Below are 17002 nucleotides of genomic sequence, written 5' to 3'. Positions count from 1 at the left end.
CAGAATGATGTGGCCCTTCCCTCCTTTAATGCCCATGTAGGGAAAAGGAGAAAGGGAGGGGGCTGATTTGGGGATTAGGAAATGGAAGAGATAAAGGAAGCGGGAATAAGGGTACAGAAAAGGAACGGTGTTTCTGGTGAGTTTCACCCTGTCACCTGCTCCTGTGTTCTTCCTTCATGAGTGTGGCGCTGGCCTTATCATGAACTAGACCAAATATCCTGGATACAGATCTAATAAGTTGTGATGTTTTGGTGGGAGAGGTAAGAATGCTCTGGAACATGGAATGCTGCCCAGGTGGAGAATCAGAGAGTTGCCCCAATGGAGGATGAAGAACTTTACAATGTTGTCAAGTGTTGGACCCTGTAGAGATGGTCACAATTTCCCATCAAAGTATATTTCTGTAGTGATTACATTTTCTTTTTTTAAAAAAATTTTTAATGTTTATTTTTGAGAGAGAGAGAGAGAGAGACACTTTTTTAATGTTTATTTTTGAGAGAGAGAAAGAGAGCATGAGCAGCAGAGGGGCAGAGAAAGAGGGAGACACAGAACTCAAAGCAGGCTCCAGGCTCTGAGCTGTCAGCATGCAGCCCAACATGGGTCTTGAACTTGTGAACCATGAGATCATGACCTGAGCCGGAGTCGGAGGCTTAACCGACTGAGCCGCCCAGGTCCCCCTAGCGATTACATTTTCTCATTGACTTACTCTAGTAAAATAGGAATTCTAGTTAGATTTCTCCCCATAAAGAGAGACAGCAGTAGTCATAGAATGTATACAGTCAAATCTAAAGAGATAGGAAAGTGATTCGTTAGTAAAGGACCCTGACCATTTTCAACCCCCAGTATGTCAACCTTGGAAATACATTTTACTTTAAGTGAGTTTTGTCTTTTCTTTAATCCAGTTGACATACCGGGACACCTTGGTATATATTCCATATTTTCCTTTCATTGCACACTCTTCACCCCAGCTAATAATTCCAGTTAAGAAATTAATGCCTTCCACTTCGGTAACATGGGGTCCCCCGCTATCTCCCTGGCACGAATCTTTACCTCCCTCATGGAAGCCAGCACAGAACATGTTATTATAGATGGTGAACTTGGTGGACCTAAGGCATGTGGCTCGGTCAACAAGGGGGACTTTAAGGTACTGAAGAATGGTGGCCTGTCGCCCTTTGTTGAAGACTTTCCCCCAGCCACTCACGTAGCCATATCCAAATTTGAGGAAGGTGTTCGTGTATTCCCTGTCAGCAACGCAAATAGGTGTTACGTAGCTGTTTAGCGTTAAGGGCTCGTCCAGTTCCAGAAGGGCAATGTCATGGCTGTACTTATTAACAGATGCATTGTAGCTGTGGTGAAGAATAGTGCGAATCACGTTTCGCTTTTGCTCTGTATATTCCGTCTCCTCGGTGTTATGTTCACCTACGGAAAAGAAATTTCTCTTCAATCACAAATAGTCTCTCCCGTAAAGAAGCAGATTTTCCAAGATTTTCGGCATCACTGAATTCACTGGTAGCCAAGTGTCAAAGATCCCAATCTTACATCGTTAGGATTTTGGTAACACGTAACGAGGGCCGATGCATACTTTCCAGACCCAGAACCCATTCAGGACCATCGTGGGCTTGTTAGTTGACCCAGGCTGATACAACTCTTACATCGTTCACGGATGATCAGGAATCTGCGTGTCACGAATTATCCTAGACCCTCCTACTCTCAAGTATTTTGACCCCCTGTTTGAGCACAGATAATATATTCATTTGCTCATTCGTTCAGATGTTAGCTGAAGGCTCGCTACATACAGGCTCCAAGATGAGTGATATGACGTGACTTTTGGGGAGGCTCAGTGAGCTGGAGAAATGCGCACCTCAATAAATAATTCTACCCCTGTGAGGCGGGCGCTAACATAGGCACACCCAAGGAACAGTGGGGGGCTTGGTGGATGCAACAAGTTGGGTTCTGGAAATGTGTCTCCTCTAGCACTAGCCCAACTTATTTAGGAAAGCTCTTCTTAGACCTTAGGAAAGTACGATGCCGCATACAGTGATACCACAGATTGCTATCCTGTTTTGTTCATTTACCTGCAACAACAGTAATTTTAACATCCGGATTAATACAGTGGGCTGCGGTTACCACCCATTTTTCATTGATGATGGAACCTCCACAGAACGCATCAATTTTCCCTTTCAAAAGGACCTGTGGAAACAAAATTGTGAAACTCACTACATCATGTGCTTGATCTAGAACAAAATAAATTCAGGTGCTGTTTATAGGAGTGGGCAAAACGTTGGATTCTAGGTGCTGGCAGAACTGGAGCGTTTCTGGAAAGTGTCAGCTTTGCAGATGAGTGTTTCCAGAGCACGATCAAAAAAGCCATTTCTGCAACGGTCTCAAAGAGAATGTGCAATGAGAGCCAGGGGGAGCTCTAGACGAGGCAAATATGAGGGAACAGCTTCGGTGATTTGTGGCCCTTGGATGCCTTTTCCAGGTGAGTCAGATGCTCTGATGGCACACACATCGTTTCATGGGGATTTGGCAGGTAAATTCAGAGATGCGCTGACTTGACTCCTCCAGATCCATTGTTGTTATTGGGTCTTCTGTCCCTGCGTGAGGAACTCTTGCTAGAGGGTGGTTTGCAAGAGAAAAACTACTGATATTTCCATGAGGTCCTTTTTTTTTTTTTTTAATGTTTATTTTTGAGAGAGAGAGACAGAACAGAGTGTGAGCAGGGGAGGGGCAGAGAGGGAGGAGACACAGAATCCGAAGCAGGCTCCAGGCTGCGAGCTGTCTGCACAGAGCCCAACGTGGGGCTCCAACGTACCAACCGCGAGATCATGACCTGAGATGAAGTTGGACGCTTAACCGACTGAGCCACCCGGGCGCCCCTCTGTGAGGTCTCTTTAAGTATGAATTGAGACCACTGGGCTCCATAAGGGCAGTGCTTACAGCCATCCAGGCAGTGAGACACAGCAGGACACATGCACTCCTTCCCTTGTCCCCCTAGCCATATTCCACACCCCTTGGCTAGATATGCAAGCTGCCTCTGTCCTGAAAAGGTCTACTTAGCTGTGCTTGGGCAAAGTGGACAGAGGTGTTTGGGTGCCTGGTTTGAGCCTGGGCGTTATTAGACAAGAGGCCGATCCATTCTTTCATCTGTACGTTTATTGTATAATCAGAGTGGACAATGAATGTTTTTACCACCTCAATATCTAGATCAACTTGAAAAATTTCACTTCCATTGCACCCTGAGCCACCTGCTCAGGAAAAAAAAAAAAAAAAAAAAAAAAAAAAGCTGAGCAGTACAGACACTAGAGGGCGCACTGAACATTTGGAAAACCTTGTGCAAGTTGCTGAGTAACTCCTATGAACTCCTGCCCTTTTTCCTAAAGCACGCCTTGTCCCAGGCATAAATCCGTTTCTAGACTAGAGAAAGAGAGTGGTCAGTCCCCTTAAGTGGGAGTCTGAGAAGGTCCTTGGCGCATGTTCTAGTGAAGATTCTTTTTGTCCCGAATTCAATTTACTGAACACCTACTAAGTCCTAGACACTGAAGCATTGGCCTCCCCCCCCAGAGACCTATGGGGCTGACCCACTGCAAGCCTCTGACCCCTTTTACCATATTTTAGCTTTCTCTCTCATTCTAGCTGTTGCTTTTTAAACATTTATTTTATTTTAAATTTATTCATTTTGAGAGAGAGAAAGAGAGCGCATGGATGAGTGGGGGAGGGGCAGAGAGAGAGGGAATGAGAGAGAATCCCAGGCAGGCTCCACACTGCAGGCCTGGAGCCCAACACAGGGCTCGGCGGGGCTCAACGCAGGACTCAAACTCATGAACCATGAGATGATGACCTGAAGCCGAAATCAAGAGTTGGTGGATCAACTGACTGAGCTCAGTGGGGGGAGACGGACAGAGGGAGAGAGAGAATCTCAAACAGGTTCCACACTCAGCGTGGAGCCTGACGTGGGGCTGGATCCATGACCTGAGCCGAAATCAAGGGTGGGACGCTCAACAGACGGAGCCACCCAGGCAGGCCTAGCTGTTGCTTTTTATTTTGAAAAGTTGTAAAATATAGGAAAACTCACAGAATAATATAATAAACACCAGTGTAGCCACCACTCAGACTTAACCGTCTCCTTAATTTTTTTGAACATTTATCGATCGCTTCCTGTGGACGAATCATTGTGCTAAGTGTTTTACGTCCGTTTAAAACAACACTTTATGGAGTGATATTAACATATCCATTTACAGATGACCTCACTCCCCTAAGGTTACTTAGGTTAGTTAGTGGTGAAGCTGGGATATAAACCCTAGTCTGCCTGGCTTCGTAATCGAAGCTCCTAAGCACACAGTATGTCTCCAAGTGGGGTTAGTGGGCCAGTTGCAGTAGAATCACCTGGGATGTTTGTAAAATGCAGAATTTATTTTATTTTAAAAGTGCTCAGGGGCCCCTGGGTGGCTCAGTCGGTTGAGCGTCCGACTTCGGCTCAGGTCATGATCTCCCGGTTTGTGAGTTCGAGCCCCGCGTTGGGCTCTGTGCTGACAGCTCAGAGCCTGGAGCCTGCTTCGGATTCTGCCTCCCTTTCTCTCTGCCCCTCTCCTGCTCACACTCTCTCACTCTCTCTCTCTCTCTCTCAAAAATAAATAAACATTAAAAACATTTTTTTAAGTGCTCAGTTCACCCCAGAGCTGACTACATAATTTGTGGGGCTCAGTGCAAAATGAAAATGTGGGGCCCCTTGTTCAAAGACCAGGAAAAAACATGCCATTGAAAACACTAACATACAAAACTCTTCTCTTTCTTCTGTGGTCTCTTGAGAGCTATCATGGTGTTTTTAGTTTATTACTTAATGTCACGCTTTCTCAGGTGTGGGGGATATTTGTTGGGAGAGTGCAGATACTAATGGGTGCCCAGGAGCCACACCCTGTGATTTAGCATGCAAGCACGAATGTCCCTGGCCGTCAGGTCCCCTCTCCCACCAGCCCCAAGGGAAGATAAGTCAATCTTCCCTTCTCACTGGCCCACTGCAGCGACCAGCAGCGGAGGGGGGATTCCCAAGGGATCACAGCTTCCATGCCAGGATGTGCTCGGTACCTGGAATGGAGGTGGGCAAGAAGCTTGCTCCCACCATTCACCCTCCAAATGTGCTGTGACAAACATCTGGTCCTCAGATGCTCTGTGGCCCTGACCCGTCCCCAAATGGCATAGAATGCGTGCACCCAACCTCAAGCCTCCCTGCGCCTGTGCAAGAGGAGGGTGACAATAGTAGCTGTTGGAGACGAGGACGGAAGTGTGCCAGCGTGCCACGGGTTGAGGGGTGGCAGTGGTCACTGGGCAGGGGGGACAGGGAGTGGGAGGGTCAAGAATCCATCCCCGGGAGGTGGGGAGAGGTTCCAAGTTCTCAGCGCAGGGCTGCTCCACTGTCTCATCAGACTTAAGTTACAAAATACAAAGCATTAAACTCCAAATTCAGGACCTTTCCAAAAGCAAGGCCCCACGCAAGTACACTGGTCACAAGCTCATGAAGCTGGCCCTGACCCCAAGGGATATTTTATCACTAAGCAAATTTGGGCAACACTGTCCTACACGGATCTGAATGGTCACATCTGAAGACACCTGTCTAGTAACTGGAGTTCTTTTTCTTTTTCTTTCTTTCTTTCTTCTTCTTCTTCTTCTTTTTTTTTTTTTTTTTTTTTTTTTTTTTTTTTGCCAATCGCTGATTGGTATTAAAAATTTTAGCAAATATCTTTGCCAAGAAAAAGCCCTAAAATATATTTGCATTTAAAGATATTACATTGGTTTTGGAATGTTTACTTGGCTACCTCAGGATCACAGCTATCTAAATATGAGCTATTTGGGGATGAGCTGTCTGCTTGGCCAAGGACAAGTTCTAGTAAGACATCCCTTTGGCAAATGAAGGGGAAAATGGGAGAGCGTGTGCTCTGAGCAAAGCATCCAAGTTCTGATCTGTCAAACATTTTCATGTTTGTCCAATCCTAAGAGGAGCCTGTTTTCTCTCTTTGTGACACATGCACAGAGGCACGCCCAACACCCCCACCTCCAGCCACAAAATACACATACACAGAATAATAGTCTAAATGTTCTGTCTAAAATAGTTTTGTGGGGCCAGGTGAGATTACATATGTCATCGTCTTATTTCTCTTAATTGACACTTGAGCTAGGAAAACTAGAGGGTTACTTTTTCCAGGTGAAGATATGTCTATAGTCTTAGGACCTTCTTCTGAAACCTTTTCCCCAACCCTCCCCTCTTCCAATAAAAAAAAAAAAAGAAAGAAAGAGAAAGTTCTGATTCATGCATATGGTAACTGCATGCTGTCACGGGCGTGTGTCCTAATCAAATGGAAAGCATTGGGTGCGTGTAGGTAGCTGCACAGGTCAAGAGCTCGGGTACCTTTAAGGAAAGCTTCAGGTTAAGCTGAGGAAAGCCGAGACTGGGGAAAATGCAAAGACGGTTTAAAGATCGTTTAGGCCAAGAGCAGAAGAAAGAAAAGACAGAGTGTTTCTAAGACATTTTGCTGGTTGAAACGGTTGAATATTGGCAATTGCATATGAGACAACCTAATACAAAGGTCACTTGGTGCCCACTGTATTCCATTTTCTTTCAGTTTGGTAGAAAGATTTCCCAATTATTAAATGTCGAATAAATATGGCTCGGGTGCCTGGGTGGCTCAGTCGGTTGGGCGACAGACTCTTGGTTTCGGCTCAGGTCATCATCTCAGTTCATGAGTTGGAGCCCTCCGGGGCTCTGAGCACTGACAGCACAGAGCCTGCTTGGGATTCTCTCTCTCCCTGTCTCTCTCTCTCTCTCTTCCCCTCCCCATCTTGCTCTCTCTCTCAAAATAAATAAATGATCTTTAAAAAAGGGAATAAATATGACTACTACAGAGCTGAGGCCCATGATAAAACAGGAAATAGACCAGGTACTTCACATTCAAGGCCCAAAGGGGAAGAGGTGGGAGGAGCTCTTGGGGCAATTTTGCTCGGGCTCAGACTTGGCTGACAGGGTCAAGGGCGTGGGACCCAAACCAAAGTAAAGCTTTAGAAAGCAGAAACGTAGTGTTGCTTTCTCTCAAATCTCTCTTTTAAGCTGTTGATGAAGGTGATCTCGTAGTATTTCCCCTTTTTTCTCTAACGTTCAAAGGTTTTCATGGCTTCCCTCTGCAGCTGTAGGAAATTGGAGTCTTATTTTAGTTCTCCACTCTAAGGATACAGTGACGCTAGGAAACATCCTTTCTGTTCCCATATAATGCACTTGACCCTCTAGCTTCCTCTCCGAGCTCACGGCCTCGCGTCTCCCACCGCAGCGAGTTTAGAGGTCCCGCACTCAGTCTGCGCCATTGGCCTTGGGTGGGGGCGGGGCTGGCTGCGCCGCCCGAGCCGGAGGGGCTTCTGGGAAGCGCCAGGCGCAGGGGGCACGTTCCGTGCAGCTTCGCCTCTCGCTCGGAAGCTGAAGTGAAAGCCCTCAAATAAAGGTAAGAACCCGACGCGGCCCCCGCATGAGCTACGGGGAAGGTGAAGCTCACCTCTTAGGGTCTCAAGCCTGGATGGGGTGGCAGCGGTCCCCTGTCCTGCTCTAATCCCCCCACCGGGCGAGCCAAGGCCCTCAACGCTCTCCCCGCCGGTTTAGCAGGCCGGGGCCGTCCCCAGCGACGGAACAGTTCTTCCGGTTGACAATTCAACAAACATTTGTTCAACCGACGTTTCCTCCCAGAGCTGCTCAGCCCACGGCACCGACACTGGTTGGAAAGGGCTTTCTTAACCCAGCGTCAGAATCTGCCTGCCTGCCTGCCTGGGAGATTCACCCGTAAGCCCTCAAAGAAAAAGCCGTCTTCCCCTTTCCTCTGTGGCCCCTTAGCTCTTGCCGACCGCCAGCTTAAACCTTTTCCTTAGCCAACGAAACCTTTCCAGCTTGTTCCCGCCATTCATTACTCCAGATGAAAGCGACCTCCCTACGTTCTTCTTTGTGCCATGCGTTCACCCAAGTGGTCGTTTGTATCTCCCCCAGCCCCCTTTTCTGAAGCATGGGAATGTTGAATCCTGTCTAGGTGAGATCGCGAAACCGTTTCGTATCTCAGAGCCCTGGATCTGTTGTGGCCACTGAAACCCCAGCTGTTGCTTGCTTTCTCCTGATGCCTCGGCTGCAGCAGGTGTGTTTGCGGTCTTGCGTGCAAGCAAGTCAAGCGTTTCCACCTTGCAGATTAGCCGCGCCGTGGAGCTGGCGCGTCGGCACACGAGAGAGTCCGATTGGTTGCATTTCCTGCTTGGTCTTTGTCTGCAAGTGACTTTTTGGACCCTCAGTTTACCTCCTGGTTTTGAAAACCGGTAGCCTTTTGTGAGAAACTGGGTGGAGGTGGGTGTGGCGAGAGTGCTCTCGGGTGAAAAGGAACCAACGCAGGGGGGTTTTGGGGCCTTCTTCGGCTATGCTGCAGAGTAGCTCAGTTTTTCACCTTTGGAAAAGACTGAAACTTCGTGCTTTGTGCCTCTCCGGTCTGCAGTCCTACTTCATATGGATGACATAGGGAGTGACCATGTGCATGAGTGATCTTGAACTTTCCAGATGAGCTTAGCTAGGCTTGATAGGAAAGAGTCAACAGGTATACTAACTATGTAAGTGTGCAATGAGGACGGTATGAAAAGATTTGAGATGATGTGTATCCTACCTTGTTCCTCACAGCCATCATCTAATAGTTTGTTCTGCTTAAAAGAAAAAAAAATAGCTAGCGAGAGCAACTAAAATTTCTATTAGGAAAGACTTGCATTGATAAAATATTGGCAAGCATCTGGTTTAAGGGGGGTGGGTGGAGAATGGAGAGATTATGTGACTAAATTGACACTGTGTTACCCCCCCCCCCCCCCAGCTCTTATTTAAACGTGTTTGGCAGTTTCACTTCTGGGTTGACAAGGGGACAATGCTAAGCTCACTCACAATGTGTGCATCCTGGGACATATTTTTTTATCCTTTTTTGAAAATCTTTTTTTTTTTTTTTTTTTTTTTAAGAATAGTCACCTTGGGGGGCACCTGGGTGGCTCAGCCAGTTAAGTGTCTAACTTCAGCTCAGGTCATGATGTCACAGGTCGTGGGTTTGAGCCCCGTGTTGGGCTCTTTGCTGATAGCTCAGAGCCTGGAGGCTGCTTTGGATTCTGTGTCTCCCTCTCTCTCTCTCTGCCTCTCCCCCACTCACTCTCTGTCTCTGTCTCTCTCAAAAATAAACAATCATTAAAAAAATTGAAAAAAAAAAGAATAGTCATCTTGGCGGTAATAAAACACCCCTGGGTTTGTGTATCCTCCAGCCTAGGGACTGCCTTATGTCCCACAACCCCAAGGAAGATCATTATTATAAAGTAGGGTCTTTTGTTCCAACCGCCTATCCCTGGAAGTTGGATACGTATTGAGAAAGAGAATGCACAAGAGCACAAATAGTAACATTAGATTTAGATCCATGGACATGAAATAGAATGAAAGCATGATTAGAGTTGCTGGATCCAATAGGGGCTGTTCAAGGAAAGGTCAATGTAGAAGGTCAGTCTTATGAAGAGTCATGAAGGACGGTAAAGGAGTGGATGAGGGAAGAGATACTGGTAGGAGGCCTAAATTGGGGGTAGCGGGGGCGTAAAGGAACATGCGGTGTATTTTATTGACTGTAAGATCAAGTCCAACAGATATTCTTAAAAGCAAAGCCAAGGTAAAAGAACAGAAAATATAGTCTTGGTCGTGATGGTCCACCACCGTTCAGTACCATCGTCTGCAATGTCTGTCCAATACCTGCCTCCCAGGTATATGTTCAATATATTACACCCATCATATTGGAAAATGCTGAAGAATCCTGAATAGGTACATAGTCTTAGAAAACTCCAGGGGTGTTAAACCTGGGATGATTACATGATTGTGGCTTAAACTGTTAACCGGTTTGATGATTGAAAAGTCTTTGAAGCTACTGGTTCCTGATGGCAAAAGTTCCAACCTCAGCAGAGAAAATATTTTGGAGTGAAGCATCCTTGAGATAGCCACAGAAGCATATGATTGTGGCTACTAGGGAGTTTTTAGACTATTCTAAGCCATGTCCGATAGAACTTTCCATAACGATGGAAATGGTCTGTATCTGTGCTGTCCAGTACAGTCCAGCCACGTGTGGCTGTAGTGCACTTGAAATGTGGCAGTTGTGACTGAGATGAATTTTTAATTTTACTTAATGGTGTTTAGAGTTCAATAGCTACATGTGGTTAGTAGTTCTGTTATTGGACAGCACAACTTTATGTAAGGGCCAGCCTGGCTCCTTGCTTCTGGGGTGGGGTGGAGGGGGTGGGGGTGGGGCTACTTCTTCTCTCAGATGGAATCACTTAGGCTTTAGCTGTAGGGTCAATTGCAAGTTTTGCTATAAATCTAGCTCTTGGACGTTGCCCCGGAAATGTGCACAGGTGATTCTGTGCTGGCACAGAAAACTGCTAACAAGTTTTCATGTGATTCTGATGCTGGCACACTTTGAGGCTTCGACCAAGCCCCTGTCACATACCCTAGTTCCAGTAACTCAGTTCTTGCCTTACTCCTTCCTACGTCAGTCCTTTTAAAAATGCCTTCGAAATCAGTGTCTCTAGACCTAGAGACTTTCTCTCGCCACTTCTCCCACGAGCGGAAGTAGCACCCTGAACCCCAAGGCGCACGACCTCACTCCCAGACCTTGTTGCATGTCTGGAATGCTGCTATGCTATTTCCATGATGTCGGACTCTCCTTGACCTTGTGTGGTAGCTGTCCCTGGACTTCGCATTCACCAGCTCCCCACCAGTGAGGGCTTCTTCATATTGCTTAGCGCTGAAACTTGCCCAAACGCTTCCCTCACCCCAGTAGACCTGTCTGGTGTCCTAACGTGAGCCCCCACCTGGCCTGTCCCCTGCCCTCTGGGCTCCAGTTGTGACACACCATTAATATAGAGTACCTGCCAAGGGAATTGACCTGGTTTGGCGGTTTTTCCACCAACAATTCGAGTCAAGTCGTTCAATGGTTGGGTGACGTTATCCACATTTTTTTCAGCTTCGGTAGAGTTTTCATAGTCCGTAGTGGAATTTTCGTAGTCCGTAGTGGAATTTTCATAGTCCGTATTGAGAAAAAGCGTTTCGGCGCGGGTGTGCGTCGTAGAAATGTGTGGGACGGAAACTCTTCCGCATGGAAATGGCACTAGAAAAATGGAAAAAAAAATTAGTGTTCTGATATTTCTCATTGGCAAGCAGAGCGTGTATTACAGAAATCGAGAATGAGGCCCATCCTTGTCACTTCTGAGAAGCAGGCCCATCAATATTTAAAAAATCTAATCAATGAATATAGTCTCAAACTAAAAGGTTAATTGCATTATTTTCATGGAAAGTTTTCAAACCCTTCATGAAAAGAACATTTGGCTCAGGAATCCATCATCTTTACGGAAATAGAATAGGTGTTCCAGAATCCAATTTTGTGAGAGTTTTATAAAGTCTCATGACTTTCTGTTGTGTTTCTTTTCTAAAAAGTCTCCGTCCCAAGGCCTGTCCCTAAATCGAACTCTGAGTGGTGCCATGGAACTTTAACTTTAGAATTAGGTACTTGGGACCTCCGCTGCTTTTTGTGAACCAGGATTTCTTTTGTAGACTAGAATGCCTTCTAGACTCCAAGGTGGATTTAAGGATCTGCTGGGAAGAAATCATGATTTAATTATCTGGCTTGGTTAAGCATTAACCAAATAAATTGCTGGGGCACCTGCCTGGCTCAGTCAGAAGGGCATGTGACCCTTGATCTCGGGGTCATGAGCTTGAGCCCACAATGGGTGTAGAGATGACTTAAACTGAAAAAAAAAAAAAAAAAACTTTAACGAAAGAAATTGCTAATATGATTATCGCAGCCACATCCACCTGGGACCTAGCCACCCTTTTACCTTGGGTCAGTTTATTTCCTAAAGACAGGAAATCATGTACTGATACGTTGGGGACAACCAGAATGGAAATCTGTAGTCAAGCAAAGTCACCTCACATTTGATTTTCATTTCTCACGTTCCTTCTAGCCACATTCCTTATAACAGACATTTCTATAGCAACCAGCTGTAGCAAAGTATCATGAAGACAGCATGTGGTTGGGAAAACAGGAAATTAGTTCAAAATACTTATGTATAAATATAAATCAACAATGGCTGGAGAAAAAGGACCATTGCTATTGAAAGGCAGAAAAGCTCATTTTAGGTTTGGCCTACTTTGCTAAAGATAAGGCTATAATCAAATATAACACTGAATAGTAAGAGGTGGTTCTCAATTCTCTTTTTCCTTCTAACGTGGAAGGGCTTATGAGGGTTTAGCTACTATGCCATCTGTCTACACTGGAAGTTAGATTTTGAAGGCTTTTTTTTTTCCCCTGAATATAAATCATTTTATTTTTAAAACGACTTCAGATTTGAAGGTTAAAACATAGAGATACTCTCCTCTGGAGGTGAGCTAGCTGTGAAGCACTGTATGTGAAGAACCAGGCAGAAGACAGGTAGGTAGGTCCGTGAAGCATTAGAGACTGCCCTTCGTTTTAGTTGCAACAGCATGTATACCCTTGGCTTCTGGTCGTTTCTTTAATTTCCTCTGCCGGGTGCTTTGGTGAGATAGGTATCGAACCCAGTTACAGAGGATTGGTGCATGATTTAATGTACCAATTTAATATCAGGCTTTGAAAATGCAAAAGAAATTATATCTAGTTTGCTTCAAAAAGGCCCCTCATTTATCAACTATAACTGATCCTGCGGAGCCTACTTTTTTTTTATTTTTTCTTTAATCAAAGTTCCTCTTGCTTTCATGTTCAGAGGATAGCAATACGAGCGTGGAGTGGAGATGTTCTGAGTACCACCAGTCAGCTGTCAGCGTGGTGGCCCGGTCGACATGACTGGGAAACATTGTTTTGTTCACTGCTGTGGAGATGGACCGTGTGAGTCAGCCTGGCACAACTTGAAACAGATGGTCGTCAGAACCATGCTGATGTCAAGCGTGTAAACTCCGCTCGAGACCCGAGGATGGGAAATGACTTTCTCAGAGTAAGCCAGCCACACCCTGGCAGAGTCCCGCGTTACATTCCCCGTTCCCTGTGCTAGGAGCCTATCGGTCCATCATTTGTGTACCTTTTTGTGGTCTGGGATTACTATATTAATTTGACTTGGTTAATTACAGATCTATAGAAATCATATAAATTGATTGCTTCATGATATAAAAGTCAGGAAAAAAGTGGGCACAGTGAAGAATTCAGACTGAATACAGTCATAGAATTTCTATTTAAAATGACTATGCAATTTGGAAAGTTGTCCCAGCTACTAATCTCTTCTGTGATCTCAAAGGAGAGGGGAGCCTGGGTGGCTCAGTCGGTTGAGCGTCAGACCTCGGCTCAGGTCATGATCTCACGGTTTGTGAGTTCAGGCCCCCACATCGGGCTCTCTGCTGTCAGCGTGGAGCCAGGTTCAGATCTCTCGGTCCCCACTTCTCTCTTCACCTCCCCCCCCCCCCCCCGCTCATGCGTGCGCGCGCTCTCTCTCTCCCTCTCCCACAAATAAAAGTGAACATTAAAAAATATATCAGGAAAAGAGTCCACCTACAATTAACAAAACACCAGAATTATTTAAAAAAAGAAACAAGTAGAGATTATAAAAGTACATAGGCCAGTTAAAATGCTGAAGGTTCAAATAGAGATTTGGAGAATGCATCCCCCTAGCTTACAGACGACAACAACACTTATTTAGATTTTGACCTGCTGGTTCACAGGACTTTTGGTCCTCCGCAAGTTGGTATCCGGTAGTACAGGAACAAACCACCTTGTTATCAGCATCCAATTTACAAAACTGCTTGCACCTGCCATTCTTAATGTTGCACGTTACATCTGAAAGAAAGCCACATCAAAAGTAATAGCGTCAGTTCACATGCATTTCTAAAAAGTACATGAAACTACTCACTCATGTGAAGGTCAGATCTAAGCAGGGGGCATTCATGGAGAGAAGCTTGGGAGCCTCGAGCTAAGCGTAGAAAGCAAGATAAAATTCTTAATAAGGCATCAAAAGGGCAGCAATATATTTGATTTGGCATAAAACTGAAGGTTTGGATATTCTGCTTCCACTAAACCTTGGACTGCAATTAAAAAAAAAACCTGTTTATTAGAGTATAGTCTACATTCAGAGAAATCCCCAAAACCTCGTGGTGAATTTTCACAAAGTGTGTCCACCGGTTTAAACACCCAACGGACCAATGCATAGGACGCGATCCACATCTCAGAAGCTCTCCTAATGCCGCCTTCTACTGCACCATTCCTCCTTTCCAATGGCGCCATCCCCCCCAAATTCTAACAGTGAATTTTGCCTGTTTGTGAACTTTGTATCAGTAGAAGCTCGCAGTGTGCCCTCCTCTGTGTCTTTTCATTTAATACTTTGTGAGATTCATCCGTGTTCTTTGTACAGCAGTTCATCGACATGCTGTGTCGTATTCCATCGCGCGAATATTACTATCTTCATCCGTTTTACTGTTGATGAATATTCGAGTCGGGTTTCCAGTTGTTGCCCCTTACGTATAATGCCGTAATGAATGTGCTTATACGTATCTTTTGGTAATATGCGCACGAACACTGGATGTATACCTATGAGCGCAGTTATTGGATCATCTGTTCAGGTTTGGTAGACACTGCCAAGTGCGTTTTCTAAAATGTGCAAATTTAAGTTCCCGCCATCGGTGTGTGAGAGTTCCAGTTCTTAGACGTACGTAATGCAGGTTTCTTCTCCCACTCTGACTTGCGTTTTTGTCTCAGTGTGTTTTGCTGAATAGGAGTTCATGGTTTTAATAGAATCCAATTTATCTGAGCACACTTGAAGCTGGCCAAGGTGGGTATATATTAACACAGGAGAATGAAATTGGGTCCCTTAAGGTGGCTCCATGCCAAAGACATTATGTGTTGGCAAGGACGAGCGTTCTGGTGGCCCGCATTCTCTTGACTTTCCTGTACAGTCTCCCTTATTCATAGGAAGTGTTGTTCTTTGTTTCTTACAATGCTTTTTGTCTTGGATTCTATTTTGTGTGAGATTAAGATTGCTTCACCGGCTTCTTTTTGTTAGCGTTTACCTAAAAATCTTTTTATATCCCTGTATTTTAGCCTCCTGGTGTAATTTTATTTTAGGTATCTCTCTTGTCAACAGCATACAATTCTATTTGTCACTCCAGCCTGAAAATCTGCCTTTAACCCCACTTCACATTCACGCTGATTTCGGGTATCTTTGGCTTATTCCTGCCATCTTAGTCGGTATTTTTTAATTACTGCGCTTCCCTTGGTTTCTTTTATGCGATCTCGACCACCGAAAGTAGCATGGTTCAGGGCTGGCTAGCCGAAACCCGCTGAGTTCAGACACGCGGGCTCTGCCCTTGGGCCTATTTCTGTCTCTAGAGCAGCCCAGGAACACGCTGACTAGGAGATGCCTTCCCGCTTCCCTACCTGCTCAGCCACGTACAACAGAAACGCTCACTTGTGGGTACAGTTAGACCCTGGAAAGTTTGAAGGCGAGGGACTATACTAGACGCCTCCTGTGTACCACCTTCCTTCCTCTCAGCCTCATGGGTGTCCTTTCCCAGCACTGAGGCCGTCAGCTCTGCCTTGACTTCCCCTGACCTCACACGGGTGCAGCCTTGAATTGCCTGGGCTCATAGCTGCACTACGGGCCTCTCCCTCTTACCTCGGCTCTTCCCTGTTGAGGCCGAGGCACGGGATGCTGTATGACCTCTCCAGGTGCCCCAGCACGTACAGCCTGGAGATGTGGGGGGAGTTAACACCCCCTCGACTAAACTTTTGACCACTGGGAGACAGGTGCTGATGGGCAAACTCCCGTCTTCTCCCCTCTCAGATGGACTAGGCTGAGGCCAGTTCTGTGGCTCCTTGGAAAACTGTCCCAAGAGATCCAGTAATCAGTTGCAGATGAGGAGGGATGACCCTTTCTATTATTGGTTCTCCTTTCCTCCCTGCCTCACCCCCCCACCCCCCATCCCTTACTCTTGTTCTCTAGGATTGCACACCCTAATAAGTAAGCTTGAGTCACAGACTCTTTTTTTTTTTTTCTGGAAGAATCCAGTCTAGTAGAGTGACTATATGGTTTTGGAGTATATTATGGATTCTTGAGTGACAGATGTAAATTTTCAAATTTATTTTACATGGCTAGCATAGGTTAACGTAATAATTTGCTCGTGTTCCTTCCTGACACTTAAGGAATTAAGGGGAGGCAGGGGCGCCTGGGTGGCTCAGTCGGTTGAGTGTCTGACTCTCGATCTCAGCTCGGGTCTTGATTTCAGGGTCATGAGTTCAAGCCCTGTGTTGGGCTCCACATTGGGTGTGGAGCCTAAACAGGAATTAAGGGGAGGCAAATCAGCTGTTGCCAGGGAGGCAAAGGAACCAGCTTGAGCTTTAACCTTTGCTGCCAATAATCCACTAAGTGCATGATCCAAAAAGATGGCACTTGGTCCTTTGTATTTAGTTTTCAAAGACCTTTCTCCTCACTTGTGGTGATTGCATCCCTGGCCCTTTTCATGTTTTTGGCTATCATTTTGTTGCTACAAAGCAATACTAAAGTGTTCAGCCAAGTCAAATACCACCTGTAGAAAGTGTTCAGTCAATATGACATTGGGGTAAGTCAACAGAGGTAGGTGGTAGGTGCTGTGGCCTAGTTTGGTTCGGACCCCGCACAACGGGAATGAATGAACTCTGTGTGGTTTTCCCAATTCTGCTTCTGTGTCCTTGGCTAAGTGATTAGACCTGTCTACCGTTTTCCTCATCTGCCATTTTTCTTCATGGCTTGGGTTGTATGTGCAGTGGGGAGTGGTGCTGTCCAATCGGCAGTCTTTTGCTCTCAGGTAAAGGACTCAAGATTCTGGAAATAGAATAATAGCTCAAGGAGTTCCAGTGGAGACGTCCCTAGCCCAGGATCTAAGGAACCGTTACTATGGGGCTCATTCATCAGTGCTTTATTGAGCATTTAGATGTCA

General features: G+C 45.7%; 1 protein-coding gene across 1 annotated transcript in view; it reads right to left on the bottom strand.

Annotated features, from left to right (window-relative positions):
* Positions 1–604: 604 nt before the first annotated feature.
* F9 (coagulation factor IX) overlaps positions 605–17002 on the bottom strand; it is a 31168-nt gene continuing 14770 nt past the window's right edge. The window contains exons 5-8 of the mRNA XM_007098488.3: positions 13743–13871; positions 10942–11180; positions 2073–2187; positions 605–1416 (exon numbers count right to left, since the gene is read on the bottom strand). Coding sequence (XP_007098550.1) covers positions 869–1416; positions 2073–2187; positions 10942–11180; positions 13743–13871 — 1031 coding nt within the window. The 3' untranslated portion in view covers positions 605–868. The remainder of the gene's footprint in view (positions 1417–2072; positions 2188–10941; positions 11181–13742; positions 13872–17002) is intronic.

The sequence above is a fragment of the Panthera tigris genome, chromosome X (assembly GCF_018350195.1).
Source record: "Panthera tigris isolate Pti1 chromosome X, P.tigris_Pti1_mat1.1, whole genome shotgun sequence".
NCBI lineage: Eukaryota > Metazoa > Chordata > Mammalia > Carnivora > Felidae > Panthera > Panthera tigris.
This window is presented reverse-complemented; position numbering and strand designations above follow the sequence as displayed.